The sequence below is a fragment of the Lynx canadensis genome, chromosome E2 (assembly GCF_007474595.2).
Source record: "Lynx canadensis isolate LIC74 chromosome E2, mLynCan4.pri.v2, whole genome shotgun sequence".
Taxonomy (NCBI): Eukaryota; Metazoa; Chordata; class Mammalia; order Carnivora; family Felidae; genus Lynx; species Lynx canadensis.
Window position 1 is genome coordinate 18,575,568 of NC_044317.1, and position 25,298 is coordinate 18,600,865.

The window sequence follows — 25,298 nt, forward strand, 5'->3', positions numbered from 1 at the left end:
TACAGATACCACCTCTTGTTTCTCCAGCTACTTAAGGCATTGAGATGATTTTCATTAGAAAATCAAAATGTGGGCCCCTGGGTGGCTTAGTCAGTTGAGCATCTGACTCTTGATTTTGGCTTGGAGTCATGATCCCAGGGTCGTGGGATCGAGCCCCATGTCAAGCTCCATGCTGAGTGTGGAGCCTGCTTAAGATTCTCTCTCTCCCTCTTCATCTGCTCCTGCCCTGATTGTTCTCTCTGTCTCTCTCTCTGTCTCTCTGTCTCTCTCTCAAATTAAAAAAAAAAGAAGGAATCAAAATGTGAAGGTTCTTTAAGAACCACTAGTGTGTTAAGAGTCACTATATTCATTGCTTGTCCTATTTTGTTTTCCCAAGGTATATTTTAGAAGGGAGATACATAATCATTTGCTAACAAAAACTTTTATGTGTGTGATTTTTTTTTGAAGGTACATGGGAATAGGACTCTCAGCTCAAGGCGTCAACATGAACAGACTTCCTGGTGAGTCACTGGTTAAGAGAATATTTGTTTTGCTCTCCTTATCCATTCTGTGATGAGAATCATGGTGGCAGCCAAGAAGCTAGAGAGGGCTTTTCTGGCTGCCCACTCAAAGCTAGGCCATTGGGTGGAAGATCCTGAAAGTTGGCCATGGCTGGGATGGTATGGGCTTCCATTCCAAAAAATTAATTGGCAAGTGATTGTCATTCATGGAATTTGCAGTCAAAACCAAGCAACCTGAGCTTGCTCCTAGTGGGGATATGCCTTAGTAGCTCTTCCTCCCATTGACCTTTGACCAGCCTGGGACTCTGGCAGCATATATGGAGAGGAAGGCTATTGCCAACACTGGCTTTTTTGTTACTTTACCATATTAATGATCAGAGTCTTTAAGTGACCTCCCACTTGGGTTACAGTTGAGGCAGTTTTTTTCCTTTTTTTTTTTTTTTTAAATGCTTCTTTATTTTGAGAGAGGGAGAGACAGCATGTGAACAGAGAGGGGCAGACACACACACACACACACACACACACACACACACACACACACACACACAGAATCCCAAGCTGGCTTCTTACTGTCAGCACAGAGCCCGATGCAAGGCTTGAACTCATGAACTGTGAGATCATGACCTGAGCCGAAATCAAGAGTTGGACACTTAACTGACTGAGCCACCCTGGCGCCCCAAGACAATTTCTTAATAAATAAGAGGATTTGTGCAAGACTTAGGTTGGCAGTCAGCAACCTCAGATTTGAGGAATGCTCTGGGCCCCACAGATGGTCCTTCTTTACTACCTAAGCACCCTTTCAGCTATTTTCTGCCCAGTGGCTCATGCCTAGTCCTGGGCTGTGTCTAGTTGAGGTGATAGAAACCTCTCCCAGAAGCTGATGAGTTCCAGAAGATGGTCCTAAGTCCATTTGTCCCTTCAGTGGCATAAGTGACATGGTACAAGCTGCCCCAACACCAGCATGGAGACAGGCAAAGTCCCTATGTTTTGGCCCTGGCCCTCTCTAGTGTTTGTGCCTTGGACACAAGAAGGCAACTGTTTTTTTTCCAAAGAGAGAGCAGCACTTAAATGTTTCATCTTTTCCCATCTGTGTTTAATATCACTCACAGATTTTTTTTCTCATTGACTAATTTCAAATACTTGAAATCTACACTTATTCAGGATTCAGCTAATTGTCAGGAGTCTGACATTTTTTTAGCTTTGATCTGAGTAAAAACTGTCCTTGAGTTATTAACCAGAGTGCGTGTGGCATGTTTGGCTTTTGTGTAGCATGCAGCTGTGATCTTTGTTATGTAAGCCACTGGCCTGGGCTGACTACATGTGTCTATAGTGTTTGTAGCTCTGCCTCTTAGTAACCAAGGAGCTTAGAAAAATAATTCACCATCAAGGGTAAACTGATTGTTAATCTTTTTCGTATTCCAGATGTGCTCTTTGAACTTTTGCACTACTTTAGTGGCAGAGAAAAGAGGCTTTTATAGGCTTTCATACAGAAGTAACTATTATAATCTGTTATTACACGGCACTTAAGCAACCATGAACACTGACTGGTTAAGTGAATTTTTGTTAATCCACAGAAAAGAATACAATGCAGCCATGAAGAGAATGAGGAGGCTTTTTAGGTACTTATTTGGAGCAATCTCTAGAATGTATTGTTAAGTTGAAAATATAAGGCATAGAACAGAATATAATATGCTACCAGATATGTAAAAATAAAAAAGGCAATACCTGCCTATACCTGTACCTGCTTGTACATGCGTAAGATACCTTTGGAAAGTTACAGGAAAACTTGTAGTATTGGCTGTCCCTTGGGAAGGGACAGGGTGGCTAGAGATAGGACTGGGAAGGAAATTTTCCACTTTCAAAGTTTTCACATTTTCTTTCTTGTGAGTATATTATCTGTTTAAATAGAAATAAAGCAAAATGAACAAAAGCAAATGCCTTTCTATCAAGAAGTCTTGATGTCTGTCTTTCAGGTGGTTTTGGAGTGTAGTCTTTTACCATGTGCTAGGCATGGTATTGTAAGTTCCACATTCGCATCCTTCTTTAGTAAGAACCGTTTTTGCATGGCTCATTGGGTTTGGGATCTATGGAGTGGAGCAGATTGGGGGTGGGGAGTGCTTCAAGGTCTACCTGGGCTGATCTGAATCTCTTTTGAGTTGGAGCCATATGGAGCTGGCTTGGTCTGTTTGCCTTGTTCATAAGATGAGGTTTTTGACTCCCTCTGGGCCTGTTGGAGGCCAGCTGCTGATCATGTGCTTTGACATTGGTTTTTCTTATTTTGTTTTGTTTTTTAATGTTTATTTATTTTTGTGTGTGTGAAAGAGAGAGAGAGAATGAGCAGAGGAGGGGCAAAGAGATAGGGAGACAGAGGATCCGAAGTAGGCTCCAGGCTCTGAGCCATCAGCACAGAACCTGACATGGGGCTTGAACTTGCAAACTGACTGAGCCAACTGACTGAAAGTTGGATGCTTAACTGACAGAGCCACCCAGGAACCCCTTGGTGTTGTTAATACAACATTGTAGGGAAATCCATTTTGGGCCCTTGTGAAGTCAGACCCTGTCCAGGCACAGGGTGTGGGCCAGTAGGGAAAAGGGGCTTAGAGACAGTGGATGAGGTGTTAGTCCCCACACTAACACATCAGGGGAGTTGGCACCTTTTTTAGCATCCCTCACTGGTGGATGTCTTGTTTGGCAAGAGAAAGGGGCCTCTGTGGGTATTGCTTCTGTTTTCATTTCACTCTGCCTGCCAGCGCCTGAGGGCTTTCCTTCCTGCCCTGATAATCTCCCTGATTATTCCTTAAGGTGGAAAGTAAGAATCAGATTGCAGCTAGATAGGGATTCTTCCTGGGAAGGATGGATACCTCTGGCTTTCCCAGGTTACAGGGCTGGCTAAATGGCTGGGCAGAGCTAGTACTGGACAGATGTAGGGATAGAGGGGTGGCACTCTTAGGAATGATGGTGGGCCTGCCATTGTTCATCTCATTGCTGGATATGGAAGATGAGAATCCCCTTTGGCACTTGCCATTTTCTGGGATCACTTTTTTCTTTTTTGGTGGGGGGGGGTGTTAATGAGCATACATCCTCCATAACTGAAAGTATCATCATTCATAAACAGTTGGACCTGAAAGTACTAGCATGTATTCTAGCAGGGACATGATATGGAGGATGACAGTAACTGAGGCCTTTCTGCCAGTTATTTCTGATTTCCAAGAGACTCTTGGTTGCAGTGAAGGCTCTTTAGACTGTTTGGATGTATGGATGGTAGGAGGGGAGTGATGATGATGGTCTAGGCTGGGTCTGGAATTTGAGACTTTGGTGTTAACTTCAGATGAGATGTTTGAGAGTATATGTACCTTCTTGGTAGATACAGGTGTGTTTGGTGGAGGGTAGTGGTTGGGGTGGTTACTGCAGCTTCACAGTGGTGTTGAGAGACAAATAGGAGTTTGCCAGGTGGGTCTGGGTACAGTAAGGCCTGTGAGTAGATCTATAAGTTGTCTAGTGCAATGAGATGGCTTCCTGGTCACAGTCAGGATGAACCCGTTGAGGGAAGAGTCTTATGTTCCTTGTCAAGGGGACTGGACATCTTTATTTAAGGAGTGCGGGCTGCAGGAGTATTTTGAGCATAGACAAATGTGATCAGATTTGCTAATTGTACAGGAGACCTTCTAGAGGGGTAGAGGCTGAGCTTGGCCTCCTGGGCAGTAAGAACTGTTAAGAGCTTAAGCATGTGATGGGACTTCAGGAGGTGCTAGATGATGGTTTAAAAAAAAAAAAAAAAAAAAGGATTCCTTTCCCTTATTCTGAAATATTTAACTGGAAGCATTTAATCAGAAGTGAACAGTTATATTTATAAATGCCTTAAGTGTGTATTTTGAGATAACACAGTATATCATGTTTAGTTAAGAAGACTCCTACTAGGTCATTGGGAGGGGTTCCTTATTTTCATGGCTATATGTAGATTACTTTCAATTTGTAAGTTTAGAAAAATTTATCAGTGAATCCGTCAGGGCTGAGTGATCTTTGGGGGAGGACGTTTTTTGAAAAACTCCCTTCCTGTCTTGTTAGCTTGTTCACGTAACTTTCTTGTGGCATCACTTTCCTTATATTGTGCTTTGGCCATCTGTGATTCTCTTTATAGGAAAATGGCTATGATTTTGATTAATTATCAAAACCTATAAAAAGTCTCCATCATCTTTTAGATTAATTGAATCCATTTTGTTAATAAATTTTTTTTTAATGTTTATTTTTGAGAGAGAGAGAGAGAGAGTGCAAGCAAGGAAGGGACAGAAAGAGAGGGAGACACAGAATCCAAAGCGGGGTCCAGGCTCTGAGCTGTCAGCACAGAGCCCATTGTGATGCTCGAACTCATGAACTGTGAGATCATAACCTGAGCCAAAGTCAGGTTTATTTTTAGAGAGAGAGAGAGAGCGCGTGAGTGGAAGAGGGGCAGGGAGAGTGGGAGACAGAATCCCAAGCAGGCTCCACACTCTCAGTGCGGAGCCAGATATGAGGCTCGATCCCACGAACCGTGAGAGAGGAAGAGAGGGAGAATTCCAAGCAGGCTCCATGCTGCCAGCACAGAGCCCAACTTGGGGCTTGAACTCAAGGAAACTGTGAGATCATGACCTGAGCCTAAACCAACAGTCGGATGCTTAAGTGAGCCACCCAGGCACCGCGATTCTGACTTTTCTATATCCTTGCCAATACTTGTTATTTTCTTTTTGTTTGATGTCCAAGAAGTATTTTTAATTTTAACTTTTTAATATTTTAGTTAATATACAGTGCAATATTAGTTTCAGAAGTAGAATTCATTGATTCATTACTTATATATAACATCCAGTGCTCATCACAACAAATGCCCTACTTAATACCCATCACCCACCTGGCCCATCTCCCACCCTCCATCAACCCTCAGCTTGTTCTCTATTGTTAAGAGTCTCTTGTGGTCAGGGCACCTGGGTGGCTCAGTCAGTTAAGCATCTGACTTTGGCTGAAGTCATGATCTTGTGGTTCGTGGGTTCGAGCCCTGCTGTGTGCTGACAGCTCAGAGCCTGGAGCCTGCTTTGGATTCTGTGTCTCCCTCTCAGTCTGCCCCTCTCCCCCCCGCCTCAAAAATAAATAAACATTAAAAAGTCTCTTGTGGCTTCTTTTCCTTTCTTCTCTCCCCCTTCCCATATGAGTGGGAAATTCCACATATGAGTGAAATCATATATTTGTCTTTCTCTGACTTACTCTGCTTAGCATAATACATTCTAGTTCTGTCCACATCATTAAAAATGGCAAGATTTCATTTTTTGATGGCTGAGTAATATTCCATCGTGTGGATGTACTGTATGTGTATATATACACATACACATGTACACTGCATCTGTGTGTGTATATGTATGTGTATGTATATATGCGTACATATACGTATGTATGTGTACACACACACACACACACACACACACACACACACACACACTACATCTTCTCTGTATGTTAGGGCTCAGTGTTGTTGAACCAACTATAGGCTCGCATTTAGTCATGTGAGGAAACAGACCTTTAGGGTTGTGGTCAGCTTGTGGAGCAGTATGTAGCTCAGTGGTTAAGAGCATGGACTCTGGAGCCACCCTCTGCATTTGTATCCTGGCATCCCGAGATAAGTTACTTAACTTCTCTGTGCTCAGTTTTCCTTATCTGTAAAATGGGAGTGATATTAGTACTTAACTCTTATATGGAATGGTTATGAGAATTTAGTGAGTTAATTCCTATAATGTGCTTAGAATAGTGCCTGATAAAAAGAGGGGTGCTGGGGCACCTGGGTGGTTCTGTCAGTGAAGTGTCTGACTCTTGATTTCAGCTCAGGTCATAATCTCACCCTGCTTCGGGCTCTGTCCCGAGTGTGGAACCTGCCTAAGTTTCCTTCCTGTCCCTCTTTCCCTATCCCATATGCACGGGGTGGGGGGAGGGGGGGCTTTCTAGTTCCCCCACTTTCCCCCCCCCAAAAAAAAAGGGGGGGCATGCATGTTAGCTTTTGTTGTAATTGAAAAAAAGTATTTTTTTCTACCTGAGGAAGAAAGTATCTATACATTTAAAATTTTTTTTACAGGAGTGCCTGGGTGTCTCAGTCAGTTAAGCATCCGACTTTGGCTCAGGTCATGATCTCATGGTTTGTGGGTTCGAACCCTGTGTCAGACTCTGTGCTGACAGCTCAGAGCCTGTTTCGGATTCTCTGTCTCCCTCTCTGCCCCTCCCCCACTCATGCTTTGTTTCTCTTTTTCTCTCAAAAATAAACATTTAAAAGTTTTTTTTAAAAATAAAGTTTTCAAATGTTTGTATATCAGAGTACAGTTAGATGTAATTGAAACAGTATTTTCTGTCAGTGCTTGTGTTTTCTGTATTTGAGTAACCATGTTTAGTACCTGCTAGCTGGACTTGAATTATGGAGGGTGAAGATGGTACAGCAAACAAAGTCAGGAAGTTGGTATTTCAAGTATTTTCTTGTAGGCTTTCCTTTACTGGCTCAGCCAGGACATCTTTGCCTCTAGGGCTGTCACGAGTAGAGAATAGCCACTCTAGGGGTCTCACTTAGCCCTGGGGCAGATGATAACAGAGAGTACCTCTTGTGTGAGACTGTGGTGGTCGGACTTTCCCAGGAGCATATGGACATGCCTTAGCTTGCATGGTTAGAAGTTTCTGTTGGAAGATGTGGAACTTTTGATGTTTACCTTTTGTAAGACTTTTTGGCCTCTGTTAAGTGTGAAACCAAGGAACAGTTGTGGTCCAAAATAAGAATGTCAGAATCCTTGGCCAAATGCCTTAAAAGCAGGGCAGGATGATCTATCTACAGGCAGGTGAGTACCTGCAGCCCAACCCTCCCATCACTGAGCTGGCAGCAAGCAGCATAGACTGGGATCCCTGGATTGAAGAAGCAAGGAGAAAAAGTCAGGGTTGTGGATAGAGTTTTGGGCTGCTTCTAATCTTGGGTGCTTTGAGGGGGGTGAGGATGGGATAGATCTTCCTTTTGTGCTTTGTACCTCAGAGAGGGCCAAGGAGACTTAGGCTGTGTTGTTCGGTAGCCCCATCTGCCTCATAGCTGGGCAGCTGATAATTTCCTCCTTGCCATTTCTGTGGAGGAGGCAGGTGTTCTCTTGGTGTGGCATATATTACCTTAATTACTGCAATCCTACAAAGGAGAACCCTTGGGGCACACTTTCTTCGAACTGTTGTAAAAGAAGCAGCTAGGAGAACCACAGCTGGGGACTGGGGGTGGGGGAGCATGTCTCCTGAAGCAGATGGCACCTTGCAATGAGGCCCTGGTAGGGGGGTTGGAGGGTAGTAAGGGGACTGTGTGCCTTGCTCCCACAGGATGGTCATGTTCAAGTAAGCATCTTTTCCCCCACCTAGAGCTTGCCTTGCCTAAGCCTGCCCTGAATGGTCTGTTAGGAGCATGTCCCTGGGACTGTTTGTGTCCTGATCTCTGTGGCTGGGGCCTGCTTCTACTGGGTGGGACACTTTCTGCAAACAGCTGATATTTCACATTTGCACGTGTCATGGGAGAGGAACAGCAGATAGCAGAGCAGAGGGCAGAACGTGGGTGTTTGTGCCAGGTTCACAAGTACAGAGGCTGGCCCCTGTCTGTGTGACAGGCACTGACAATAAGTAACAAGGTGTTCAATATCCTTTCTTTCTGCCCTCGTATCTTGTAGCATAAGGTGCCTATTCAGAGCAAATATCAATAGCAGTGGCTTTGCTCAGTCCCTCCGTGAGTCCAGTTGGGTGAATTGAACCATCAGAGCCCCACTGGAAATCTGGGTGTGCCTTCTCCTAACCCTGGTAGAACACCTGGGAATAGTCCTCTGCAACACTGGCATGATTGTAGATACCATACAAGCCTCCCAAGTGAGTACCAGCTTAGGCTGGTAAAGGGAAGAGGCTGACTGGTGACGGCCTTGCAGTTCAGGCCTATAAGGCGCCTCAAAGTAGCCCTGCCTAGAAAAGGCAGGCAGCCAGGAGATTCTCTGAAACCAGGGTAACAGTTGCTCAGGACCGCAGCTGTGGGAAGAATAGGTTGGGGTTTGTGTGCATGGTGCTGCCCAGCCCCTCACTGCCTTGATCATTTTGTTTTGTCTCTGTCTGAGATATCCTTGGAAAGTGACCTGGAGGGGAGTGGAGGGGTAGATACCCACGTTCCACTGGGAAGTCCAGAGCAGAGGGTGGTTTGGCAGTTGGGGCCCAAGGGCCAGGTAGCTGTACAAAATCCCTGGTGGTTTCCGTAGATGTTAATGGTGCCAGTGCTTTAAGACCCACCGTAGTCCCTACTGCAGAGCTGCTTTCATGTAAGAGGCTCTCTGCTTCCCTGCTACTCCTTCCTGAGCCAGCAGTGGCCTTGGCCCCATGGCCAGTTGAATCATGGTCCTTTTCTGTGGGCCTCTTTTCTCACTCACAGGAAGACCTGTATTAAGTTCTTTGAGGTAACAGGTTTCATTGACAGCAGAAGGGCCAGCTCTGAAACCTGAGTTTGTCAGTCTCTGAAAACAGAGATTCTCAAGTGTCCCCTGGTGTGGTTGGAGGCTGGGGCCACATCAGGGTGGAGCTGAGTGTAGACTAGTTACTGCTCAATCCCTTGCCTTACTAGTGTTGGGCAGGAATCTGTATCTAGGGGTCCTGGAAATACTGTACTACTATGCCTGAGTCTCCTTTTGGGAAGGGTTTTGCACATGCCATCTCTTAGGATCTGGCAATGTGTGCAAAGTCACAGGCTCCTACACTACCAAGGGTCACCCATCCACTGACTTTCCCCTGAGGTTCAAAAGAAGTTCAGTGGAGACAAGGAGAAGCCAAACCTGGCTCCAGAGGAAAGATACCAAGGTCTCAGAGCTGAGCTTGCTCCTCAGTCTTGTGGGACAGTGCTATGCCTTTCCATAGCCTGATTCAGCATAGTAGATGACAGACCTAGCCTGTCCTGTGGGATCCTGAGATACAGGCCGGTAGCTCTGATAGATATGGCAGATACTACTTGAGCCATGTTCTAGCCAGACCCAGCTATACCCATCCTGGCTTCCCTGGGCCTCCCCTGGCCATCAGGTATCTGTTTCTTTTGGGGTAGAGAAAAGGTATGACTCATGGAAGGCTGCTTTTATGCAGGTGCTGGCTATGTAGCCTCTCACCTTGCCCATGGTTTTGAGCTGACACCTGCCCCTATCTCAGTATAGGGCCTGGGTACCCCTGCGAGGGCAAGCTCCACCTGGTATCAGTCCCTGGTGTCACCAGCTACCTACCTGCAGATAACCTTTTTCTCCTGCTCTCCTTACCTTGACTTCCATGCTGAGCAGACCCCCAGGGTACCCCTGACCCCTCTGGCCTGGAGCCGCCAGAGGCATAGCCCTAGGGTTGTGTGGATCCTGTTCCTTGGTTCCATGGTTCTGAGAGCTTGGGGTAACAGCCATGTGAGTACCAAAATGGACCCTCTGTAATGTCACTGCACTGTCTGCTGAGTGAAAAGATCTCTTTTGCTTTCCCATTGTCCTTTGCTGAGCTGCTCCAGGCAGTGGATCCTATCAGATTTTTTTAAGATACTTGAGGTTTGGGGAAAAGCATTTATCTGATGGATTCCAGGGAGGGATGCCTCTGAGGAAGTGACCATCCTTGAGAAGCAGCCCTGCCAGGAGGTCTCCCAGGGCACATGTGCTCTCTCTACAGCAATCCCAGGCTCAATAAGCACCCTGGCCAAGCTAGTCCAGCACCTTTCCTCTATAGCCAGTCTCATAAGTGACATTTTGAGAGCCACGGGGGATGGTTGTTGAGCTCTGTCAAGTGCTCTGAAGGCCAGGTGGCTTCCCCGGGAAACCGGGGACAAGCAAGAGTGGAGCAGGCCTGGGGCTGCCATTGCTGGGTGTTAGTTAGGAGAGGTGGGTGACCAGTTCCATCCCTGCTTGCTCCCTCAGGGAAGAAGGAAGTACGAAGTCTGAAGTGCCTAGGATTCACCATGGAACTGGTATTAGAAATGGAGAGGGAAGAGAAATTCGAGGGTGAGTGCCTCCTTTGGGCTGGTATTCCCTAGCCATTCTTGTTTAATTCTCTCACCAACCCTGAAAGAGTTCAGTCAAGAGAATTCAGTGGGCCAAGTGATAGAACTGGGATTCAAACCCAAGTGTGTCTAGTCCCAAAGCCCAATGGTGACTGGGACCCATTTCTTGGGGAGAGATGGCTGCCGTGGTGGCATGGAGGCCAAGGCTCAGGTTTACTTTGTGAGGCGTGGGCTGGACTCTGTGTGCTGGCTAGCCACAGGCCAGGACGAGAACCTCCTGGGCAGGCACAGCACCAGCCCCCTTCCAAGATTCTGTGTTAATGTGCTGAAGAGGCAGAAAGCAGTCTTTCTACTTGGCAGTGGGAGTCCTCTCCAATTGCTAGCTCCTTGGGACTAAGGCCCCTGACATGTCCTGGCAGTTGGAAGTTGCAGTGCGTGGGCTCCTGGAGCAATTGTGTTGGAGTCCCTGGCACCCCCATGGGAGTCTTCTACCTCCAGGGCATTGTAACCAGGGATGGCGTCTGGGAGTGCCAAGATGATGAACCATTTCCTTTCCTCAGCCGCCCCCACACTTCTGTGATAGAGACTTCCCCTCTGAGTGATCATAGAAGGGGAAGTGGGTGGTGCCAGAACATCGGAAGTGGGCACCTAGGGCTCTCTGGCCCAAATGTGGCTTGGCTTCCCCTTGCATCACTGGCATCTAATAGGTGTCTGACATGGCAAGGGGTAGGCTTTTCTGTGTGGGCACCCATAGGCTGGCTACCCATTCGTTCTCTCTGGGAGTGTCAAGGCTCGTTCTCTTTGGAGAGGGAAGAATGATTAGTTGGGTGGCTCTTCTGTCAGAGTGTTTTCCCCATTGTATGGTCTCAGCTATCCTCTGACTCAGAGACACCTGGACCTGACTTCCTACAGGAGGGTGTGGTGGTCCAGGCAGCTGTGCCCCCTTGTTTTCTTCTGGCCCTCACCTCTCATTGTCCTCTCAGACAGCTGGTTCCAGCCCTGTGATAAATGTGACAACTCTCATTCCCGGGCCTATCACCCCAGCTTCACACCAAGCCCATCCAAAGAGGGTGATTGCTCCTGCTGCCAACTTAGAAAGCTGCTTACTTTGGGTCCAGAAGTTCTGTTTGGGGTTCTCTTCTGAAGCAGAGGGTGGTGGGGCTGGAGGGGAGGCTTACCCAGAGGTGTGGGAGTGACCATAGCTGCTGGACACTCTTAATGGGAAAGGGGACTTAGAACCATGGACTCTTCCAGAGCTGGCAGAGGTATTTACATCTGCTTCCTTGTTTCATAGATGAGAAAACTGAAAGAAGTTAAATGACTTACCCAGGTGTAGAGCCAGGTCTCCAGCCTATCTGTAGTCCTCTTGCCAGGACCCAGAAGTTGCTTCGTCATTAGTCTGTGTAAGTGGGGGCATGATGCAGGCAGACAGCTCTAATTGCTTTGCTTTTCTTACAAAGAAAAATGACAACAAAACTCCTTACACTCAAGCCTAGGATTGCCCACAGGCAGTGTGTCACAATATGGTCTGATCATTGACAGTCTTGTACTTCAGGCTTCTTGCCAGCCCTTGACTACATTTCCCTTTTTATTTCAACAAACATTTCTTGAGCATGTACTCTGGGCCAGGTGTTATGCAAGGTGAACAAAAAGATGCTTAGATGTGGCCCCGATAGCCAGAGAACTTTGGTTGCTTCAAGGGAGAGAAACCCAGGGCGCCTGGGTGGCTCATTTGGTTGAGTGTCTGATTCTTGATTTCGGCTCACGTCATGATGCCAGGGTCATGGGATCGAGCCCTGCATCAGGCTCTGTGCTGAGCCTGGAGCCTGCTTAAGATTCTCCCTCTCCCTCTCCCCAGCTTGCTCTTCCTCCCTCTCCCTACTTCCTGCCTCCCTCTCTCCCACTCTCTTAAATAAATAAAATGATTTAAAAAATAGAAAAAAAACAAAAAGGAGAGAAACCCATCTCTAACCAGCTGGTCAGCCAGAATTCAGGCAGGGCAAACAGAGGAGTGAGGTCTCAGGGATTCAAATGCTGTCTTGGACTTTCTTTCTCTGTCTCTTTCACCTGCTTTGTGCTTACTAGTTTTAGTCTGTCAAACTGGCATTCAACATAAGATTGGAACAATGGCAGCACAGAGCTTTGAGACCCACTCTCCTCCCAGCATCCTTGTAGAAAAATCAGGAAGATCTCTTATTGATCCAGTTTGGGTCAGGGAGGAGGAATTACTAGGATTAGTAGTCCACCCTGGAGACAGAATTGGTGTGGGGGTGGGGGGGGTACTTCTTAAGAGAAGGTGAGTACTATCCCCTAAAGAAAGGGGGCTGGCTGGCAAATCCTAGCACTCCTTGTTCACCTACCCTACTGCTTGTTCTTGCAGCCTTGGGGGAGGGGTGGCAGGAGGCTTTGTGCCCAGGATGGAACTCATCCAGATACCAGTAGGGAGTAGTGTTGGACAGGTTAGCCAAATCTGGAGTTCAGAAACCTTGTAGGGGTTACGTGAAGTGTTTTCTAATGGAGCCCAGTCTTTGAGGAACTCGCACTGTTCCACTTTCAGAGCATCTTCCTTTTTCCTGAGATTGAATTGTGGGCCACCTCAAGAAGGAGGAGGTGGTAGCTTCACCCTTGTGGGTACCTGCTTGGTACACACCTGAATGTCCCTCAGAGGAAAGGAGAATTGAGCTTCTGAGAATGTTATCTACCAGACCACAAGCCTTCACGTAGCCTCGCGGTGACTCAGTTTTCTCAACCTTCAGATGGGGATTATTGTACCTGCTGATTGGTTAGAGACTCAGTGTTTCTTCTAAGTAGATCTTAGGGCTCTTTGACCACGCTAATTGCTCCCACCTCACTTGGTAGAGAAGGGAACCTAGGTCCAAGGAAGTGAGTGACTGCCGAGGAACCTAGGTCCAAGGAAGTGAGTGACTGCCGAGGAACTGCCATCTTGGAGGGACAGGGCTGTATCCAGGACCAGACTGCAGAAGGCTTTCAGGCCATACTGCTGCCCTACCACCAAGGGTGATAGTGTCTCTTTCTAATAGAGGCCAGACCGCCCTCTGCAGTACCCTAGATTGAGACTGACAACCACAGACTGTCTACACAATGTGCAATGGCAATTTGACCTTGGCCTTATTGGTTTGTCTCCTGTCTGCCTGATTCCTCAAGAATGGCAGGAGAAGGACCTGCTCCTTTGTGCTGTACAGCTTCTCAAGGCCTGGGGAGAAGTTTCATTGAGAGCGGGGTAACAATCCGTTTAGAGTAACTTCGTGCCCTTTAACATCTCTTCTTCTATTTTGAGCATCTAGTGCCTTGCTCTGTGTTTGCTCTGCCCTTTCTAGTCTTTGGTCTGAATTTTTCACCAAAAGGAAAAACAGGAAGCCATTGTATCAAGACAACACATTAGGAAAACCCTCCATTGACTTCATTTAAAATTTTCTGTTTATGCTACTGTTTGTTTCATGAGTGTTCCCCATCACAATTTTGAGTGTCTGGGATAAGCCACAGTCATTTCACTGGCCTTGTATAGCCACCCACCTACTCAAACTTAACATGTCCAAAAGGCCTGCTCCTTCTGTTAGTAGGTGGTACTACCATTCACCCTTTTGTCCAGGACAGAAACCTGGGAGGCATCCTTGTTCGCTTTCAGACCAGCAGCACACACATCCAGGGAGTCCTGTCAGCTCTGCCACCAGTCTTCTTAAATCTGTCTCCGCTCTAGCCCAACTGGCCGCCTTTTCCCGTTTTTCAGACATGCTGAGCTCATTCACTTTACCCCTCAAGTTCTTTTTTCGTTTTAAATATTTATTTTGAGAGAGAGAGAGAGAGAGAGACAGAGAGTGAGGAAGTGCATGTGCACACATGCAGGGGAAAGGCAGAGAGAGGGAGATTGAGAACCCCAAGCAGGCTCTGAGCTGTCAGCACAGAGCCCGATGCAGGGCTTGAACTCACGAACCTTGAGGTCATGACCGGAGCTGAAGTCAGATGCTTAACCGACTGAGCCACCCAGGTGCCCTGAAGTTCTTGTTTCTGATTTTCTCATCAAGCATGCCTCTGCTTAGGGATCACGCCTCAGCAAAGACTAACTTGACTACTCCATCCCAGTTAGTCCCTATCCCCACTCCCTTTTCTAGCCCATCACCTTGCTTTGTTTCCTTCAGAGCCTGTTTTATCTACCAGGTGTTTTCTTGTTTGCTTATTGGTTTACTTATATATTATGTGTTCTCTGCTGCTTTTCCACCTCCCACCACCCCGTTTGTCAGCTCCATGGAATAGGCAGGCCTTTGTTAACTAATTGGTGGCAAGTGGGTTGGTTGCTCTTCCTTTCCAGAGAATGAGAAGGTAGCACAGTGGCCCTAAACCAAATTGCTGCCACAGCTGTTATTACTGAATGAGGTGTATAACATTCCGTTTTTCACCCCAGGCTGCCTTTCATATGCATACATAAACACTTTCTGTACATACTTTCTGTATTTAATTGTGTTTGGAAAAAATATCGGTTATAAAAATGATAGCTCCGAATGAAGATACATTATAGGCCTGGGATTTTCTTGGAAAAGCTTTTAACTCCATGGCACTTTGAGGAGCAAGAAACAAGGAGCTTGAGGTGTTGATTGTTTTACATTGATCGTTTCAGATGCTCAGTAGGTTCTTCTATAGCTATAAGGGACCATATTGATTTTCTATTGCTGCTGTAATAATAATAGTGACTTAAAGTAATTGTTTTAGGGGCATCTGGCTGGTTCAGATGGTAGAACATTGGACTCTTGATCTTGGAGTTGTGAGTTCAAGCCCCACGTTGGGTGTAGAGATTACTTAAAAACAAAATCTTTAAATAAATAAATAAAATAATCATTTTACAGTTCTGAAGGACAGAAGTCCTAAAACCAAGATGTCAGCAGGCTGGCATTCTTTTTAGAGACTCTGTGGGGAGAATCTGCTTCCTTGCCTTTTCTGGCTTCTAGTGTCCACCTACATTTCTTCACTTGTGTCCCCATCTCTCCATCTTCAAAGCCAACAGTGTAGCATCTTCCAGTCTCTCTCTGCCTTCACATCACCTTTTCTGACTAGACCCTCTTGCCTCCCTCTTACAAAGACCCTTGTGATTGCATTGCTTCTCCATCCAGATAATCCAGGACAATCCACTCTCCCATTTCAAGAGCCTTAATCACTTCTGCAAAATCTTTTGTACCATTAAGATAGCATATTCACAGGTTCTGGGATTAGGACTTGGACATCTTTGGGAAGCCTTACTCAGTGTATGACAGGGACTATGCATTTTCTTCCTCTGGGTAAATCTATATAAATGGTAAGTGATTTAGGAATTGAAAACAAAAACAGGAAAACTTAACCTATTTTCCATACAAACCAAGATGATGGTGAATCTTAAATCAATTCTAAGTAAATACTTTGTTTTTTTTTATGAAGCTCTTCAGGTTTTTTTTTTTTTTTAATTTAAAATCCATATTTATAGCTGTATGGTAGTTTTTGTCAAAATAATTACATAGTTTATTTTTGAAGAAAAGTATTCAAAATACTTAAATTTCTGTATTAGGTCTTTGGAAATGTAAACCTCTGTTGTTTTGGTGACAGTTATTGAGCTCCTATACATGGCAACAAAAATAGCTTCCAGATATCCTTGAGTCATTGACTTAAGTAGGAACTGGTTCTTTTGGGCAATTTCACTATTTTTGATGGATCACATGGCTACATTTTTATTAAAATTGTTAGAGTAACTACCGCTTCAATCTGAGAAAGCTAAAACAAGGAAAATTTTCTAGTTCAAGTCTTGTACCTTCTAGCCAGTAAAATCTGTATACAAAATCTGTCATGCAGGGTCGGTCATCCTTGTGTGAGAGAGAAATGGTCTAGGACTGGTCACTACACACAAACACACAGACATGTATACGTATATGCATGTGTACCACCTCTCAGACTCCTGACATCCTGGGCACTGGAGGAACTTGTGATGAGATCATGTAGACCCTGCGTCAGGGAACTCCTGTCTTGGCCAAGGAAGATAGACAGGGACAGTCCCAAGACAAGTAACTACTGGTGACTGGAAAGGTTCAGTAGGATTCAGGATTGATCAGGGATGTGAGCAGTGTGCCAGGGCTAGGGGGAGGGGGGAACCAAACAATGTTATGGAAAACTTAAAGGAGCAAGCATCGGGGTTGGATCATGATGCACTGGCACAAAGGGAGGACCCAGTGGGCATGAGCAGCTGTGGGCATGGTTCTGAGAGGGCGCATAGGACAGCAAGCAGCTCTCCCTAAGGATTCTTTGGGGAGGGCTAGAATGGGCAGTGGCTTTCCTGGGCAGTGTTCTCCCACAGCCACATGGCCTCAGGAGGTGGTGAGTGGTGGGCTTGTCTTTAGGGAAATCTTTTCTGCTCAAGCAGCATTGAGGAGAGCCACACCTCTGCCCCTGGCATCCCAGGCCCCTGGAGCAAAGTTTGGTCTCTAGTAGCTGTAGGGCTCTATAGCAGAGCAGCCCATCCTGGGGGGTTCCATGCTGAGAATTCAGGCCTGTGGCCTCAAGTCAAGTGCTGCTATCTTTGGCTGGATCATATGTATGTTCTTTATATGTGAGAAGCGGGGCTTTGTGCTTAGGAAGCCTTTTTTCAGTGGGCACTGGGTGGAAGTGTGTGTTCTGGTCAGCTGACTGTGGCTGCCTGGTGAGGTGGGAAGGTGGGGGCTCCCTGGAGAGCAGAGACTGCCAGCTGTAGCCTTCAGACAGGAGGCACCAGTACCTTTGTCTTCCTCTAGGGCTGGGGTCTGGGCCTTGCCCCATTTCTGGCCTGATTCACTGCAAGTCAGAAATCCCAGGTCCACAGCTCCTTAAAACCAGTGCATCTGACCACTGTCTTCTGGTGATGGGATAGGGGCTTGGGGACAGTTTTACTGCCTGAGTGGTTACCACCTCAAATGAGACAAGACACATGACAGGAAAGATGTGGGCTTTGGAATCTGAAGATTTGGTCAAATCCCATTTCAACCATTTCTCAGCTTTGCGGGCTGGTGACCAAGGCCCCCAGTCTCTTGATGAGGTGGAAGTGGCAGTAACTGTTGTGCCACACACACAGGGTTATTGCTGTGCTGCTCTCTTAACAGGTTGTCATGTTGTGGTCAGTGACTGTGTTGCATGTGGGAAGCCCTTGTGCTCCGTCTGGAGGATCTAGGAGAGGAGCCAGGGGAGGCCTACTGTGATTGGTGTGGCATGTGGATGTGGATCCTGAGGCAGGGGAAGCTGGTGGGCATGCCCAGGGTCACCAAGTACAATCTGAGCCAGACCTAGAGGGATGATTGTCACTTTGGTCCTCACTGCTGTTCAGCTGGCACCCCTTCATTTGTAGCCTTCTGTGGCCCAGAGGAGCGGCTGCTACTGCAGCTGCTGCTGCCAGGAGCCATAGAGCCTCCTGTGTTGAAGCCTGAGGAGAGGCATTGCCTATGGTAGCTTCATCATCCTACCTCTCAGGGCAGCAGTGGGCATCCCTGTGCCCGAGGAGAGCTGCTTCCCTGAGGCCAAATGATCTGTGTACTCACCAGCAGTAGAAAGGCCCCACCCACTCTTGGGGTTAAGGAGCTTAGAAGTTGGGTTGGTGCCCAGAGCAGCACCTTATCCTCTGAGCCAGGCAGTCCCAGTGTCTCTGGAGAATGGGAAAGGTGAGAACAGAGCCTGGCTCCAGGCCTTGGGCTTTCTAAAGCCAGCTCTGGGCAGTTCTCACAATAGTTTCCTTCTGATTGGTGGAAAGCTATTAGGAGGGGAGCAGCAGATCTCTAGGTCCTGTACCCGCTAGTGAGAGCCATTCAGCTTTGGCCTGTTGCCCACTATGGGTTCTGGGGAAGCTTCATTTAACCAGGAACCAGGGTTCCTGGCTGAAAAGACATGAAAGCTCAGGGTATACAAGGCTTGGGATGGATACTGTGATTATGAAGGACATCTTGCCTTTGAGCTCACCAGTCCAAATGCAGGGCAGAGTTTGGGTTCCAGGGTCTGGTCAGTTCTACCTCTCCAGCCTTGTCCTGTATCTCCCATGCCAACCACTGGCCCTGTCATCCACCTGTTTTCACCCACATACCTTTGCTTACAGCCTGCTCATACCTCCCTACCCTCTCCCTACCCACCTTTCCTCACCACACACATACTTACACACACTGAGAATGTTTGAACCCTGCCTTTCTTTGTGAGGTACTCAGATACTTAAGCACTCTGCCCCTCTGGAGAGAGCTTCCCTACCAGAGGAGAACATCTACCCATGCCACTTGGGGGTGGGGGGAGGGGAAGGATGTGCTTAAGTATGTTGACATGGGCATGCTGCTCAGACCCCAAGAAGGCAGCAGAGGCTAGGAAAGCTATTTGGAGCGGCTACTTTAGGGAGCAGACCTGCTTGTCAGCCAGTCAGGTTTGCCTACCCTGTGTGGGTCCTGGCTTTGCCATGGCTCTGTGAGCTCTACTCCTATTCCTTAGCCAAGCAGGCAGGCAGGCAGGTCCCTCTGTAGCTCACACCCTCTGGTCCCACCTGTGCTCATGACTTTACTGTACTTCTTCCTGGAATGACCTTTTTCACTCTTTTCCCTGTACCAAAGTGTGGTGCACTTCAGAGGTGTCACTTTTGCTCTATTTCTATTCAGGCAGGAAAAAGAAATAAAAGACATGCAGAGTAGAAAGCAAAAATACAATTGTTTTTATTTCTCAGACAGTATGTTTAGAAATCCCAAAGAATCTTCATAAAAGCTACTAGAACTAATTGGTGAGTTTTACAAGGTTTCAGGACACCAGGTGAATATATACAAAGTCAAATACGTATGTGTGTGTGTGCTTAATAGCTTTATTGAGATAAGATTTTATGCTGTAAAAACCACCCATCTAAAGTGTATAAATCATGGGCCCCTGGGTGGCTCAGTTGGTTAAGTGTCTGAATCCTGATCTCAGCTCAGATCTTTTTTTTTTTTTTTTAATTTTAAAAAAATGTTTATTTACTTATATTTGAGAGAGAGCTAGAGAGCGGGCAGGGGAGGAGCAGAGAGACAGGGGGAGACAGAGAATCCCAAGCAGGTTCTGCACTGTCAGCGCAGAGGCCAATGTGGGCCTCCAGCTCACGAACCATGAGGTCATGACCTCAGCCAAAGTCAAGAGATGGTCGCTTAACTGACTGAGCCACTCAAGCATCCTGTCTCAGCTCAGATCTTGATCTCAGGGTTGTGAGTTCAAACCCTGCATTGGGGTCTTCCCTGGGTGTGAAGTCTACTTTAAAAAATAAAACTAAAAACATTAAAAGCAAAAAAAAACCCTGAAAGGTCAGTTGAAGCCCCCTCTCCATCATGAGACTTTCTCTGACTGCTTCCTTGCCGCGTGCATGGCCTTCTGGTAAGTCTTTTCCAGGTTAGTCATGGTTTTGGTTCTTGTTAACCACAGGTTGGCCCCCTTGACTGCTTCAGCTACTCAGGGGTGGTGACCTGCTGGAGTCACTGCTCCTTTGGCGTAGCCAGAACCTGTCCACAGCCAGCTCTGAGAGTCCAAGAGTACTGACTGAGGTGTTGGCAGGCTGGGGAGAAGGGCTCAGACCCAGGCAGGCTTCTGTGGCTGTCTCAGGCACCTCCACTCAGCTGTTGCTATTCTTTTCCCCAACAGGTTGGGATAAACATTCCTATGGTTACCACGGCGATGATGGGCATTCGTTCTGCTCCTCTGGGACTGGCCAGCCCTACGGTCCCACATTCACCACAGGAGACGTGATTGGCTGCTGTGTCAACCTCATCAACAGCACCTGCTTCTACACCAAGAACGGCCACAGCCTTGGTGGGTGCACAGGAGACCTTAGAGGGTCTGCCCTGTAGAGCCACTTTGGTTGGTGAGAGGCCTAAGGGGAGGCTTTAAAGCCAAAGCAATGCCACTGATGCTCTCCTGAGCTCTGGGGAACTGCAGCCATTTCCAGGCATTGGAGCCCTGCCAGGTGTGAAGGGAAGGTAGCAGTGGTGCTTCCTTTGTTAATCCATCCATTTAGCAGCATTTATCAAGCCCAAGGTCAGTGCTGAGAAAGTAGCAATGTCATGGTCATGCTCCTGGCCTGTGTGACACTTGTTGGAACAGGTTTTGGCATTCATAAGAAGTGTGAGGGGCCCGAGTACATACCTGACAGTGGTCGGGGTTTGCCTGTGCGTGGCCTGGGCCCTGACTTTGCCTGGCCCTTCCGACATGCAAGATGCTGGTTGCTATGGATCGAGCAATAGGAGGTCTGCTCTAGTACAGGAGGTAAACAGACAGGCTGGAATCAGGTGGAGCCAGGTCTCTTCTGGCCTTTTCACTGGTTAACAGATAGCAACCTGGACAGAGTTATATTTTAAAAGGTCCTTTGGTATAACTGCAAAAGATGGATTGACTGGAGGGAGGGCCTGGGGAAGAGGTTGTGATGTGTGCAGGGCATGGGGAGCAAACTTGATAAAGGCCAGGGTGACCCAGCAGGTTTTAGTGACAGATGCAGTGCACTAGCAAGAAAGGAGGATGAGAAAGTGGCTTTCGAACAGGATCAGGACCCAGGAGGAGTAGCAGTCAGTGGAGGGAGAGGGGGCCCTGGAGGATCTCTTGGAAGAGCAACCCTGTACATGTGAAGAGATTTAGGATAAAAGCCTGGGAGATAGAGGGACGTTGGCTATTGTGATGCCTTGTCCTACTGAGGCTGACTGGTATATTATGGTCCTTGAGTAGTGAGAGGAGCCTTTGGCCACAGTGGCCCTGAGGTAGTGCCTAACTGCTGGGCTTGCCTGCTTGGGTTTGCAGAGGTCTGATCTGGCAGAACCGTACCAGCCAAGCTGGCCACAGGCCTTGTCTAAAAAGAGAATTGGACATTTTACTTAGAAGCCTAAATTCTAGGAGGCCTGCATCCCTGGCCTGAGGGGCAGTAAAAAGATGGCCATCAGTCCCCACAGAGACAACTTCTGTGTGGGTTCTCCATGAGATGAAACTGGGCTGAATTAGGGAACCTGAGTGGAAGTCGGGTTTGCTGGAGGCTGGGTGTCCAGGAGTCAGCATTCCTCAACAGGACAGATAGATGCCAGAGTGGGCAGCCAAGAGCATAGCACAGACACTGTAGAGGGGACCCAGGTGCATATCCAGAGAAACCCTCCTCTGAAATCCATAGCCACCTAGCTGTAATTGCATCCAGCTGGCATCCAGCTGGTGAGCAAGCATTTAGGGGCAAGGTCTCAAGATGTCTTCTTGATCCCCACTCTGCTGTCTTACTACAGCTATTTCCTGGCTCTCTTTCTGCTGTCCCAGGGGCCTCTGTTGTGGGTTCTTATTCTTTACCCACGCCCCCCTGTACCTGTCCCAGTCTCGGTCCTTCCCCTCTGCTCTGGATACCTGCCCTCATCACATCCCTCCAGGTTGTCCGCACTTTGCTTGGAGCATGGCACCTGCCATGGGATGAAAAGTTTGGGACATACCCTGCTGTTCTCTCTGCACCTTCAGCTCCTTCATCTGGGCCCTACATGCATGCCAAGCCTCTGAGCTCTTTGTCAGTTGGGTCCCTAGTTCTGTAAGGAATACAGCCACCTTAATGTCAGCCCAAACCCTCTCATTCTTTTTAAACTTTTCTCCCTATTTCATGTGTTGTATAGACCTCCTTCAAGACCTCACTCTGCTTATATTTAAACTTCATGTAGGAGTCTGTTGCCTATTTTTCTGGCCTGTCAGGATCTTCTGTGATCTTCCTTGTTCTTTCCCAAATATTTGATAGCCTTGTCAGCATTGTGTTAACCTAAAATTTGATAAATATGTTTATGTATGTTTTCATTAAGGTCTTGATAAAAAATAATGGAGGAGGACAGGCTGAGATTTGAGCCCTTCAGGATATATTAAGAATCACTTTATTGTGTTAGTTTGAAACTTGTGTTTTCTGTCTTGTCCATGAGGATATTAGAGAACTTATTAAAAAAATGTATCTGGCCTGGGGCGCCTCGGTGGTTTAGTCGGTTGGGCGTCTGACTTTGGCTCTGGTCATGATCTTATGGTCCGTGAGTTCGAGCCCCACGTCGGGCTCTGTGCCAACAGCTCAGAGCCTGGAGCCTGCTTCAGATTCTGTGTCTCCCTCTCTTTGTGTCCCTCCCATGCTTGTTGTCTGTCTGTCTCTCAAAAATAAATAAAGATTAAAAAAAATGTATCTGGCCTGTCCCCTGCATTTTGTAGATCACAAAATCTAATAGAAAGGCAGTGAACTTGGAGTAATAGACTACTTGGTGAATCCTTATTTATTTAATTATTTACTTATTTAAATTTTAGTTAACGTACAATGCAATATTGGTTTCAGGAGTAGAACTCAGTGTGATTTATTACTCACATACAACACCCAGTGCTCATTACAAGTGCCCTCCTAATACCCATCACCCATCTAGCCCATCCCCTACCCAGCTCCCTCTATCAACCCTCAGTTTGTTCTCTATTGTTAAGAGTCTCTTTTGGTTTGTTTCCCTCTCTCTTCTTCCCCCTGATTTCCATGTGTTCATCTGTTTTGTTTCTTAAATTCCACATATGAGTGAAATCATATGGTATTTGCCTTTCTCTGACTGATTTATTTCACTTAGCAGAGTACATTCTAGCTGCATCCATGTTGTTGCAAATGGTAAGATTTCTTTCTTTCTTTTTTTTGATGGTTGAGTAATATTCTACTATATATATAGCACATCTTTATGCAGTCATCAGTTGATGGACATTTGGGCTCTCTCCATAGTTTGGCTATTGTTGATAATGCTGCTATAAACATAGGGGTGCACACACCCCTTTGACTCTGTATTTTTGTATCATTTGGGTAACTACTTAATAGTGCAGTTGCTCGGTTGTAGGATAGTTCTATTGTTAGTTTTCTGAGGAACCTTCATACTGTTCTCCAGAGTGGCTGCACCAGTTTGCATTCCCATCAGCAGTGCAAGAGGGTTCTCCTTTCTCCATATCTTTGCCAACACTTGTTTCTTGTATTATGGGGTGACTGAATGGCTCAGTCAGTTGAGTGTCCAACTTTGGCTCAGGTCATGAGCTTGTGGTTTGTGAGTTCAAGCCCTGCATCGGGCTCCATACTGACAGTACAGAGCTTGTTTGGGATTCTCTCTCTTTCCCTCTCCCCTGCTCTCTTATACTCTCTCTTTCTCAAAGATCATAATAATAAAAATGAGGGCGCCTGGGTGGCTCAGTCAGTTAAGCATCCAACTTCAGCTCAGGTAATGGTCTCACAGCTCATGAGTTCAAGCCCCACGTTGGACTCTGTGCTGACAGCTCAGAACCTGGAGCCTGCTTTGGATTCTCTGTGTCCCTCTCTCTCTGCCCCTCTCCTGCTCTCTCTCTCTCTCAAAAATAAACATTAAAAAAATAATATAAAAATAATTTTAAAAAGTCACCAATAACTGTTGTTTCTTGTGTTGTTAATTTTAGCCGTTCTGACAGGTGTGAGGTGGTGTCTCCTCATGGTTTTGATTTGTATTTCCCTGATGATAAGTGATGTTGAGCGTCTTTTCATGTGTCTTTTAGCCATCTGGATGTGTTCTTTGGAAAAGTGTCTATTCATGTCTTCTGCCCATTTCTTAACCGAGTTAATTTTTTTTAATTAATTTTATTTTTTTTAAACTTACATACAAATTAGTTAGCCTATAGTGCAACAGTGATTTCAGGAGTAGATTCCTTAATGCCCCTTCCCCATTTAGCCCATCCCCCCAGCCACAATCCCTCCAGTAACCCTCTGTTTGTTCTCTATATTTAAGAGTCTCTTCTGTTTTGTCCCCCTCCCTGTTTTTAGATTATTTTTGTTTCCTTTCCCTTATGTTCGTCTGTTTTGTCTCTTAAAGTCCTCATATGAGTGAAGTCATATGATATTTGTCTTTCTCTGACTAATTTCACTTAGCATAATACCCTCCAGTTCTATCCATGTAGTGCAAATAGCAAGATTTCATTCTTTTTGATTGCCAAGTAATACTCCATTGTATATATGTACCACATTTTCTTTATCCATTCATCCATTGTTGGACATTTGGGCTCTTTCCATACTTTGGCTGTTGTTGATAATGCTGTTATAAACATGGGGGTGCATGTGTCCCTTCGAAACAGCACACCTGTATCCTTTGGATAAATACTAGTAGTACAATTGCTGGGTCGTAGGCTAGTTCTATTTTTAGTTTTTTGAGGAACCTCCATACTGTTTTCCAGAGTGGCTACACCAGCTTACATTCCCATGAGTTAATTTTTTTTTTAATGTTTGTTTATTTTTGAGAGAGAGAGGCAGAGAGAGGGAGACAGAGGATCCAAAGCAGGCTGTGCGCTGTCAGTGCAGAGTCTGATGCGGGGCTTGATCTCACAAACTGTGAGACTGTGACCTGAGCTGAAGTCGGATGCTTAACTGATTGAGCCACCCAGGCACCCCTGGGTTGTTTTTTGGGTTTTGAGTTTGATAAGTTTTTTACACATTTTGGATACTAAATCTTTATTGGATATATCATTTGCAGGTATCTTCTCCCATTCTGTAGGTTGCTTTTTAGTTTTGTTGACTGTTTCCTTTGCTGTGCAGAAGCTTTTTATCTTTTTTTTTTTTTTTTTCTCCAGAGAGAAAGAGAAAGTGTGTGCACATACATGTGTGAGCGGGGTGGGGCGGGGCGGAGGGAATCTTAAGCAGGCTCCATGTTCAGCATGAAGCCCTACTTGGGGCTCAGTCCCAAGACCCAAGGATCATGACCTGAGCTGAAATCAAGAGTCATATGCTCAGCCAACTGAGTCACTCAGATGCCCAGAAGCGTTTTATCTTGATCAAG

The 25,298-nt window shown here is 46.4% G+C and overlaps 1 protein-coding gene across 2 annotated transcripts in view; it reads left to right on the plus strand.

The window, feature by feature from the left end:
- RANBP10 (RAN binding protein 10) overlaps positions 1-25,298 on the plus strand; it is a 63,134-nt gene that overhangs the window by 22,187 nt on the left and 15,649 nt on the right. Inside the window, exons 3-5 of one of the 2 annotated variants that reach the window (XM_030297838.1) lie at positions 448-500; positions 10,430-10,513; positions 20,143-20,310. In XM_030297838.1, coding sequence (XP_030153698.1) covers positions 448-500; positions 10,430-10,513; positions 20,143-20,310 — 305 coding nt within the window. The remainder of the gene's footprint in view (positions 1-447; positions 501-10,429; positions 10,514-20,142; positions 20,311-25,298) is intronic. The other variant, XM_030297839.2, reaches the window with a different exon arrangement.